Source organism: Vigna unguiculata, chromosome 1, assembly GCF_004118075.2.
Source record: "Vigna unguiculata cultivar IT97K-499-35 chromosome 1, ASM411807v1, whole genome shotgun sequence".
NCBI classification, from domain to species: Eukaryota; Viridiplantae; Streptophyta; class Magnoliopsida; order Fabales; family Fabaceae; genus Vigna; species Vigna unguiculata.
The window spans coordinates 2,266,782-2,278,559 of record NC_040279.1 but is presented as its reverse complement, the minus strand read 5'-3'; the positions used below and the strand labels follow the sequence as shown (position 1 = coordinate 2,278,559).

General features: G+C 29.7%; 1 protein-coding gene across 1 annotated transcript; it reads left to right on the top strand.

The window, feature by feature from the left end:
- The first annotated feature begins 4,183 nt into the window (after positions 1–4,183).
- LOC114177357 (zinc finger protein WIP2-like) lies at positions 4,184–6,451 on the top strand. Its single transcript, XM_028062668.1, has 2 exons — positions 4,184–4,968; positions 5,832–6,451. Exons 1-2 carry the CDS (start codon positions 4,369–4,371, stop codon positions 6,264–6,266), a joined length of 1,035 nt encoding a protein of 344 aa, XP_027918469.1. The 5' UTR covers positions 4,184–4,368; the 3' UTR covers positions 6,267–6,451.
- Positions 6,452–11,778: the final 5,327 nt, after the last annotated feature.

The following is an 11,778-nucleotide window of genomic DNA, read 5'->3' as shown; positions in this document are numbered from 1 at the left end:
AGGTCTTCAGGCCCGTCCGGGTCGTCGAACCTGTCTGGGTATTCGGCCCCGTTCGGATTGTCGGGCTCGTCCAGCTCGTCGGGCCCGTTCTGGTCGTCGGACCCGTCTGGAGCATTAGGCCAATGACCTAGACGGGTTGGACTGAGCCATATTAACGAACTTGACGGCACAATCGTGCAGTATGGGCCGTTAGGCCTCTAGATCATCGGGCCACCCAGCCTGTCTGGGCTTCCCAGTCGATCCAGCTCGGGTGGGTCGTCGGGTCTAACCAATCCGATTGCGTAGTTGGGTCTGCCCGACCCATCTGGGTTGTCGAGCATGTTTCCAAATTTATCATGAACTCAAAACATAATTAAGCGTAAAATAAATATTGTTTAAATTAAATTTTATCTCACAATAAATTCAATTTTTTTTCAAACAAGAAATTGAAATGTCAGGTATTTTAATTTCCTTATCCAAACAAGTTATTTTAAAAATGAATAGAATTTAATTACAAGCAATTCAAATACAAAACATTTCAATTTCTAAGCATTGTTGAAATACTCCATTCAAACACAAGGTAAGGTAATTACCACAGAATTTCTCCTTAAAATTTCTCAAACACCGCCATCATACATGTCTACAACCATGTTATCACCTCAATTAATAATAAACATTATAAATATACATATCTATGATAGATTTATATCAAACAACCAAAGAAGATTTGCACTTTGTTTATCATTTTCTTACATCAGCAAAGGTTTATAACTCGTTTTTAATTCTCAAGTTATTTGCGATAAAAGTAATGAAGGAAATAAAACTATTTATAGCTCTTAATTAACAAATTTAATAAAAATTATGGTAAAAAGTAAATAAAATATTTGTGTAAAATTAAAATTCATTATTATTACTATTATCTATACCGATAAACAAAGAAGTTATATATATATATATATATATATATATATATATATATATATATTTTCAATATATTTTTAATTCATATATAAATATGTATATATGTATGTATTTGTTTTTATCCACACCTATTAAAATGACCATTTAAATTGTTTTTTTCTTCTTTTAACATTCCAACTTTTCTTCTCTCGTATACAGTTTTCTCTTTCTCTGAGAGATGATTTGAAATTCTTTAGATTTCATATTTAAATAACTAATATATAGAAGAAGAAAAAATTACAACAATTAAATTTAACTCAATAAAATAAAATAACATAATAAAAGTGCGGAAACACAAAGCGTGTTAGTGTTTTTTTTCTTCTAATCATTAATAAAAAGATATTTTTGTAAGAAATAAAATAAAGTAGTTCCATTTCATTTTAAAATATAAATATATTTTCTGACATTAATATATTACACATATTTAAATTTTGAAATTAAAAAAAAAAAAAGACCATGACCCACCCCTGAACCTACCTCTGTCTCCGCTCACGTCTCTTTAACATCTCACACCATTACAATAACTCAATCAATCATCCACAATTAGAAAATCGAATATTGAAGTTGTATTAACTATTTTATTACAAAATCATAAACATTAGTTTCTCTTAAATTATATTACATAGTATTTTTATTGCAAGAGTCTTGTATCACTTAAAAATCAAAATTTAAGAATATTTAAATATTTTTTTTCTTTTATTTTTTAAAATATCTTTTAAAAACAAAATTGTAACAAAAATTAAAATTTTAAAATGAACATTATTAAAATATAATAATTGACCCTAACAATGTCTCGAATCTCAGAGCATATAGTTTTAACTTTTGTTTTTCTAACTTTTTCCTTTTCAAATTTTATAACATAATATATTTATATTAACACTTAATTAACAACTTATTTATATATATTATTAAAAGTCACCATAATTGGAGTATGAATTATTGATATAAAAAAATCATAATATGAGCTTTGATATTAAATATTTGAAGACTCAATTTTTATAAATTATTTTTTATATATATTATCAAATTTTCTCATGTTTATAAAGTAAGAGTTTCGATTTATGTTTCATATCAAATACTCGATGCCACCAAACACTATCTCGAAATATTGTGCCTAATATGAGCTCCACTTGTCCAAAGCATGTTACTACTACTGGAAACTTCTCTTGAGAACATTTTGAATAAAGGAATAGAATTCACAGAAGCTGTTCTCAGGAAAACGATTATAAGCACAAAACGACACTGCAAACGTCATTTTCTACAGGTTGTGTGTTTTTGTCCAACTTTCACAGTACCATTCACTATGATTCATCCTAATAACCTATTTTTATCACTTCCCTCCAAACTATATGCTATTTATTGGTTTGGGTTCTATATTCTATCATTATTCTTCACACCCCACTTCAATTTCATTCCACCTTTATCAACTCTCACTATTTGTTTCAAAAATATATAAATTTTATGTTATATATATGTTATATATATGTTTGACTCATTTGCTAGAAAAAGTGGCAAAGCATAATGGAAAATGAAGCATAAACAAAAAACATAGTTAGCGATTTAAAAACTAGGGTTAAATATGTTTTTGTCCCTTAACTTTCGGTAAATTTTGAAATTAGTCTATTTCGAAACTTTGAACCAATTTAGTTCTTCATCTTTCAAAATATGTGGATTTAATCATTTTAATCAAATTTTGTTAAGTTTATTTGACATTTCAAGCGCGTTTCACAATAATATTTGACTTAATACTAAAGAAAAAAAAATGTATCAAACAATATAAACAACTCAAATACAATCCTGAAATGCATACGAAACATCAAATAAACCTAACAAAATTTGATTAAAAAGACTAAATCCACGTATTTCGAAAGTAAAGGATTAAATTAGTCCAAAGTTTCGAAATAAACTAATTTCAAAATTCATTAAGGGACAAAAACATTTAACCCTGTGAATTTCACCAATGAACTTTTTGACTCCAAAATAATTGAAATGCATACGAAACATTAAATAAACCTAACAAAATTTGATTAAAAAGATTAAATCCACGTATTTCGAAAGTTAAAGGACTAAATTAGTCCAAAGTTTCAAAATAAACTAATTTCAAAATTCATTAGTTAAGGGATAAAAACATTTAACCCTACGAATTTCACTGATGAACTTTTTGACTCCAAAATAACAGTGTATTTTTGGTATTTTGTTTGATCAGACAAAACCCCAGAAAGTGAGAATGGTGGAATGAACAGTGTGTATATATATGAGTATGCGTGCAAATGTAAGAAACACTAAACACGCTCAACCAAGCAAATGTTGGACGTAGCTAGGTTACTATATAAAATAATATCTATCTATCGTTTATTGAAGCAAGAGAATAAGAGAAAAGTTAAAAAAAAGAGAGAGAATGTTCTCTCTCTTTCTCGCTCTATGTCTGTATCTATATCTATCTATCTCCTCCATCTTTCACGTACATGTATGTCTGCATGATCATTGGATTTATAAGTGTTTCATTTCAACAACCTTTTTCATAGATATTTAAGAAAATATAAGGTAAACTGAACTCAGGTTATATTTTGTTTTACTCGTATGTAGATAAGAGAAAGTTTACTTAAAAGATTGAAAAGCTGTGAATAGAAAAAAAGTAAGATTAGAAAGAGGAGGCACTAATAATGAAAGTGCTAAGATATCTGACAGAGACCGATGATTATCTATTAAACTGATATAAATGTTTCTTAGCATTGTTAAAGACAACATACGTGTACGTAGGTGGTGGTGCAAACATCTCTATCTCTTGGGGAGACAACCAGCAATTGTCTTATCAATGACTCTATCTTTTGGCTTTCCCACAAGCTTTTTTAACTTCTCTTATTGGTTTGCAGAGGGTAATTTCTTCACTGTTTTGTACTTCCACACATTCCTTTGCTTCCATTTTTTTAGTTCTTTTACCTTAAATTTACCCATATGGTTTTCTTTCCCTCTCACCCTCAAAAACACTTTTACTTCATCCATTCTGACAGATGCAGACATGATTCAAACATAAGTGTTTGATTAACATTTTTGTTTCTATTATTGAATAGCTCTAGTTCATTCACAAATTAATCTAACACTCAAGTTTCTTATAAAGTAATTGTTTTGATCTCAAGATCGACTATGAAATCGTTATTAATCAGCATAGTTTTGTTCTTAATAAACCGTTTTTAAATGATATAAGAGTATTTAACATGATAATAGTAGCAGTGATAATTAAGAAAGGAAGGTGTTAGTACTTTTTTATTAATTAAGAGAAGAATGAGACGATCGACCAGGACAAAAACTAGAACAAGTTGATTTGAATTGAATCCCTTTCTCTCTCTCTTCACATGCTGCAATATATTTATACATATATAACTCTATAGCTACTGGCCAAAGATCAGAAAAACCATCTGTGCCTTCACTATGACAGATCCTCACTCCAATTTATACGCTGGAACCTTCAACTTCATGCCCCTTTATTCTCACCGCTCTTCTTTCACTTCTCAACCAAACCATTTCTCTTCCTATCCTCCTCTTTCATACTCAAACATAACTAACAACTTCTCCAATATTCTTCAATCAGAAACCTCTTCCTCATCTTGTGCAGCTCCTCCTTCTCCTCCTCTCAGAGAGGCCCTTCCTCTCATAAGTCTCATAAAGCAGAAGGAGAATGAACCCTCCAACGCTGCTGGAAACGAATTAGCTGAAGAGGAAGGGCACAAGAAAAGAGACATCGATGAGACCCTTTTGACTGAAGATGGTGATGATGAAACTGTGGAAGTAGCACTGCACATAGGGCTTCCTAGCGTGGATTCTTCTGATCTTCTGGGATCGGAGAAGATCTCTTCAGCCTGTGCACAAATGGGTGGGAAAAGGGAAGTGAGTGTGGTTTCTGGACACCCTTTGGATAGATTAAACAAGGTTCAGTATTGGATTCCCACCCCTTCTCAGATTCTCATAGGTCCTACTCAGTTCTTATGTTCTGTGTGCTCCAAGAGTTTCAACAGATACAATAATCTTCAGGTATGCAATATGCTAATATTGTTTTCCTTCTACACTTTATATGTACATAATTATTAGTTGCAGTGTTTTATCTCTTTTATGTAAAGTCTCTAAGTTTCGATCTTTTTCTTTATTCACAATGATATCTGTTATTGATTCCTGCTGTGTTTCTTCTTTTTGGTTTGTTATCCACCCTTTCTGCATGCTGTTCTGATCTTTCTCGATCTTATCTATATCTATATATGTATATGTGTGTATCTATGTATATGAACGTGAATTAGACACTAGCATGATTAATTTTGTTGTCTCAAAACATTAAGCATTTTTGAAATATATGTTCCTGGTACTTCTGTGTCGCCTAAAATTTACGATATTATGCTGAGGAGGATCGAGAATAAGTCAAAAGTGAAACAAATCATGTAGTTTCTAATATCATCGTTTTCTGGATTTAGATATTCTTTTGCAACAGTTGATCTCACCCAAGTTGTTTGAAACACAGTAAAAATTTCAAAGCCATGTCTGTGACAAGATTCATATATACATGGAATCACATTGGATCTCACTACCCTTCGATGTAATAATCAATGCAGAATTGAGAAAAACCATGTTAATACCTGTGGTTGTAGCTTTAAAGTGCTATAAGCCATGTATTATGTATACGATGTAATTTGTGTACTGTGCATGGAAACTTGAAATGTGATTATTTAACCTCACTCACTATTTGCCTTGTTTTCGCTGTTGATTTACTATAGCATTGTACCTTGTGATTAGGCAAATTACATAAGTTAAATGTACAAAACTTTCTGAACGAACATTTCTTACATAAATAACAACAACACACGAGTTTAAATTCTCTACTGAATTTTAGTTGTATGGTTTTGCAGATGCATATGTGGGGACATGGATCTCAATACAGAAAGGGGCCTGATTCTCTGAAAGGAACACAACCATCAGCAATGCTAAGGCTGCCATGTTTTTGTTGTGCACCAGGTTGCAAGCACAACATTGAGCACCCAAGAGCAAGGCCTCTGAAGGATTTCAGAACCCTTCAAACACATTACAAGAGAAAACATGGTATCAAACCCTACATGTGCAGAAAATGTGACAAAACATTTGCAGTGAAGGGTGATTGGCGGACACATGAGAAGAACTGTGGCAAAATATGGTACTGTTTATGTGGCTCTGATTTCAAACACAAAAGATCTCTAAAAGATCACATAAAGGCCTTTGGCTATGGCCATGGAGCTGTTGACATTGATTGCATGCAGGAAGATGAAGCTGCCTCCGAAATTGAACATGATGGAGATAGCTCAATGTGAAATTAATGAGATGGATCAACAAAATTTAAGTCCCTTTTCGTGTACTTAATTTCTCATACAAAGCTTAATTGCAATACAATGTAAAATGTGTATCTTTTCTTTTTAACGGTTGCCATCTCAGACAGTATTTTCAGAAAGAGATATACCAGTAAAGTAAAAAAAAAATCTAGAAAAAGCTTCAAATATATTTAATACTTTTAAATTAATTATGATTACTTATTTATTCAATACTTGTTGACTGCATTTAAACTGTTACTAGAAATAAGCAAGAATACCAAGAAGGGTGATGATGGTTTTATTGTAAATGGCATCATTGCTTATTAAAAAATGGAGAACTGTTTCGTGTCTGTATTGTCATCGATGTTTGATATCACTTGCAGATAAAAGAGAATGTTTGATATCACTCGAAGTATTGTTTTTTTTTCCCTTCAATATTATTAGTTTAATTTTCTGTTTATTAAATTAAAATTATATTATTGATATTTTAGCTTGACTGGTAAAACAAATAGAAGACTATTGAATGAAAGAGAGAAGAATGAATATTCTCATTTAAGCAATCGAAACGAAGGAATTAAATGGTTCCAATTTAAGTTCTGGTGTTCTTGAAGAGATGAGAAGGAGAAATGTATTCTCATGAAATTCTACATACTTAAAAATGATAAAATTTCTAGCTTCTAGTTCATCGAAATGTGTAGTATTTGAGTAACTTACAAATCAGTGCGGGAGTTAGCGAATACCAAAATATTAATGCTCGAGAGTATTTGCGAATAAAATTTGCGACAGATAGTTAGTATTATGTATCTATTATCTGTCGATATTCATAAATAAAATATGCAGCAGACAGTTAGTATCTATTACTTGCGGTTAGCGGATATTTGAATATTTGTTTATAAATGGCTCAAATGATTTGGGTGTGATTATCATATTATCCATACTTTTAGTTTTCTATTACTTGCAAAAAATTAAAATTAAACTTTTATTTATATTTTATTAAGTTAAATTTAACTAAAATTAAAATTTAATTTATATTTCAGTAGGTTAAATTTAACTAAAATTAAAATTTAATTTATATTTTATATTTTATTGTAGTTTTATTTAAAAAAATTATAAAATACATTTTTTCAAATTTACGCGAGTATTCGAGTATCAACCGGTAACGAGTTAATTTTTTTTGTTGAGGGTTGATAGTGGATATTATCCATGTCCGACCTGACTTATTATCATCCCTAAATAAAGTTCCCACTCCGGTGTCAAAACAATCATTTTTTTAGAAAAGTTAAATTATGCCAGGACCAATGTTATTGGTAATTAAGGAGAGGGTATACTTGTATGATATATTTGTTCATACGTGTGGATGTTTAAGTATATTATTGTCTTCCAAAATAATTGGGTGTCATTGTAACAAAAATGATGGAATTGTTATTATTGTAAATTTACTTTTATGAAATTAGAGAAGAGGTGTAACATTATTAAAATCCTTTAAAATCTCAATTCATATACTATCAAGATTTCTCTTTTATCTTCCACTAACACACTTTGTCATAGATGCACATTATTTTCCTTATTTTCATTTACATTTTGTCGTTTTTAAATATCTGATGGAGTGTTTCGTTTGTAAGATTACACATTCAAGAAAAATGTTTGTTGTTGTTGGCCATTATACCAAAAAACTTAAATTTGGTGATAAAATTTAACATCTACAAATGATTTAAGAAGTGAACTTCAAACTTAACTCAACTTTAGAAAAACAGTTTGTCTCTCTTAGGTCTTTAGAGGACGAGGTTTATTGGGGAGATTGGGGAGATACAACATCAATAAGACTTGAGTCCAACCACATTAAGCATTGACACCACTCTTAATCCAAAACCTTAAGGCAATGAAGTTTATAGGTCTTTATCCTTATATAGTTCTCTACTTTCTCATTTCTAACAAATATGAGACTTAGATTCACACTTGGATTCCTAACAGTCTCTAGTCAATGTAAGACTTTCAACACACTTTTCCCATATCGTGGTATATATATTGTTAAAGTATATATGTCTAATATAAGCCAACCAAGAGGAGGGTTGATTTGGTTCTGTAAGATTTTCACTAGTTTGAAAGAATCTTGAATTTAGTTTCAATCTTTATAGACCCATTACTCAGTTTTCTAGCTCTGCATTAATGGATTAGTTCAATCAATTAGGAATAGCGTAGAAAATGTAAGACACAAGAAAACACAAAGATTTTTATACCGATTTGATTCAAGATGAATTTATATCCAATCTTCTCCTAAGCAACTCAAGCTTAGGAGGATTCCACTAAATCAGTAGAGTTACAAAAATTACAAGATCACCTATATAATTCAAGACCCTAAAGACCTAAGAATTTGATCTACAAATCAAGAATTTCTCCTATATACAATGTCTCCACGCAATTGCAACTAGACATTCCCTCACAATTAACAATGAACAGAAATGTAATTCAAAAAGAACAAGGAACCAATACAGCTAATTGTTATTGGTATTTTCAAAATATGTCATTAATGTTGAAAAAAGTTAATTTTAAAATTCAAAGTTTTACAAATATTTAGATTTTAATTTTAAGATTGTCACGTAATCATCATAGAAAAAATATTTTATAAATCTTAGATGCTAAATTTAAGATTTTTTTATAGACATGATTTAGTGTTTCAAGATTTTACCTTAGATTTGGTAATGTCAACCATTCGAAGTTGTGAACTAAATCGATGGGCTCATACACACGATTTTATCGGGAATTTCTTACAAAATCTATATCTTAAATTTTTAAAACTTTTATGCGTAATGTTGTAAAAATCCTCTCATTTCTTCTCCTTCACGCACGCATCTTGTTTTTTTTTTTTTTCTCAGTTTTTTTTTCCTCTCATCTAATATCATTCTTAAATTCTCTCTATTTTTCCCATTCCACTGTGCATTGGTTACCATTCTTACTTAATTAGGTTTCAAATTAGATCAAGTGTTTTTTATTTTTAAAAATCCTTCGTTCTTCTTTCCTTGTTCATGATTCAGATCTATGTTAGTTTGGTCAACTTCAACTTGTTTAATCATGTACTCAATTTTGATTGTTATATAGTTTAATCTCTAGAATTTTGGACTTCTTTTAGCTGTTGGGGTGATTTTGTATAGTTCAAATGATTTTCTAGATAAGAGAAACTATCGTCTTTACATTTTGTAAGCAAGTTAGAGATGAATGTTAAGTTAACCCTAATAAATAAGAACTCTATTAAAAGTAGTTTGAATATATAGGATGATTTATGTGTTGTTTGATAGTGAAGCTTGAAGAAAATGATAAACTAAGTTTGAACATGAATTTTAATATAGTTGATAACATAAATCAAGCAATTGGTTAAAATTATGGTTTTTGGGCACAACCTTGAGCTTATGTAAAAACTTATTATATATATATATATATATATATTGAAATATATATTTTTTCTGTTTTTAAATATTTTGAAATTACTTATAGAAAAATATGTATGTAATTATATAGTTTTTCATGTATAATTACTTACAAATATGACCTACGAATGTCAACGTATGAATTTACCAACTAATTTTAAAAATACATCGGTAACAATTACGTATGCAACCCAAAAAAAAATGTTTCATATGTAGGTAACTAGTTTTATAGATTTTGTGTATTACTTACAGATTTTTGTAATAGATGATAACAAATTTTCTTGTAATATTCTAAATTTAAAATTAGTTGTATTCCACTAAATTATTATATTGACTTAATTAATCCCTTAGTTTCAAGTATGGTTAGAAAGTTTTAAGTCTATCCTCACTTAATTTTTTGTTTTAATTGAGTCTAAATTTTTAAAAAATTTACTTAATTAGATATTTTTTTTTAAATTACAAAAAGGCATTAAAGACATGTATTTTTTTCTTTTGCAAATTTAGTTGTTTCTCACATGTCAAATCCTGTGACACTGTCAATGTCACATATAAGTGATAGTGCAAAGTGCCATTGTTTTCTATTTAATTTAATTCATATATATATATATATATATATATATATATATATATATATATATATATATATATATATATATATATATATAATTTGATCACGATTTATACTCATTATATTAACTTAGGTCAAATTTCGGGCAATTTCGATCTAGGATGACTCGGTTGAATTCGACTAAATTTTGATCATAATCAAATTTGATCAAATTTCGATCGTGACCCAGCTTTGTCCGTCTCGACCTTTGGCCCAAGCTAGCCCGTCACAACCTTCAACTTGGGTCGACTTGTCACAACCTTCAGCTCGGGTTGCCTTGTCTCGACTTTTGGTCTAGACTAACCAATCTTGACCTTTGGTTCGGACTGACCTGTCTCGATCTTTGGTCCAGACTTCCTTGTCTCGACCTTAAGCACGAGCTGACCCGTCTCGACTCTTGGCTCTGGATGGCTCTTCTAAACCTTCGGCCTAGTTCAACACGTCTCAATATTTGGTCTTGACCGGCCCCCCTCGATCCTCTATTCAAGACAACACATCTTCATAACAGTCCATTTCAAATTTTCATCCAAAACGGCTTATCTTGACCTTCGGCTTGGCTTGCCCAATTAAGATGATTTGGCTCGATCTTTGTCTTAGATTCAAGATATTGTTTTTAAGAGTTAATAAAGCCTTTTAATGAGATCAAATCCACCTTAGCCCTATCCACCTTAGAGGGAGCTTTAGGGGTCGAAATTTTTCTTTAACTCCCTTGTTTGGGACTCTAAAAGAGGGACTTATTCAAAGATAGACTAGAATTGCCCATGAACTATTGTTCATGACACCTTTAATACTAAATAAGGTCATAATAGTCATTTGAAATCTCTAAACTCCTGTATATTTATACATTAATCAACAAAAAGCCAATTTAAAATCAAAATTACCCAATTTTAATTAAATAAATAGTAAATAGTGAATAGTAGGTTATCTAATAGTTGAATTCAATCTGATCTATCTTTAACTGGTAAAATAAAATGGGTTGGATTAAAATGAAGTGGTTTAACTATTGAATTAAAAATTTTAATCTGGCTCAACCTGTGATATATTGTAGTTAGAGATGAATTTATCAACCAAAATATATAAAAAAAATAATCAAGGACTCATAATTTGACTTAGACGAAAATAAATAAATAAGTAAATAATTTACATTACTATATATTAACTTACCTTAGTAAAACTTGTACAAGAAAAATATTATTATGATAAATAAATGTAGAATAAAATAACTAAACAGTATCAAAATTTACATCACTTCATAAAACTAAATATAATGCTGGTAAAAGCAATATTGATTTATTAAATTGTCTTTTAACAAATTCTTTTTGAAAACCAATATTATGATTAATAAATGTAGAATAGAATAATTAAATAATATGATATGTATATTATTTCATAAAATATTGATCTAATATAAAACTATGTTTAATTAAATAATGTTAATAAAATAATGTTTAAGATTCAACCTACTTTATATCTTGAGATACTTAAC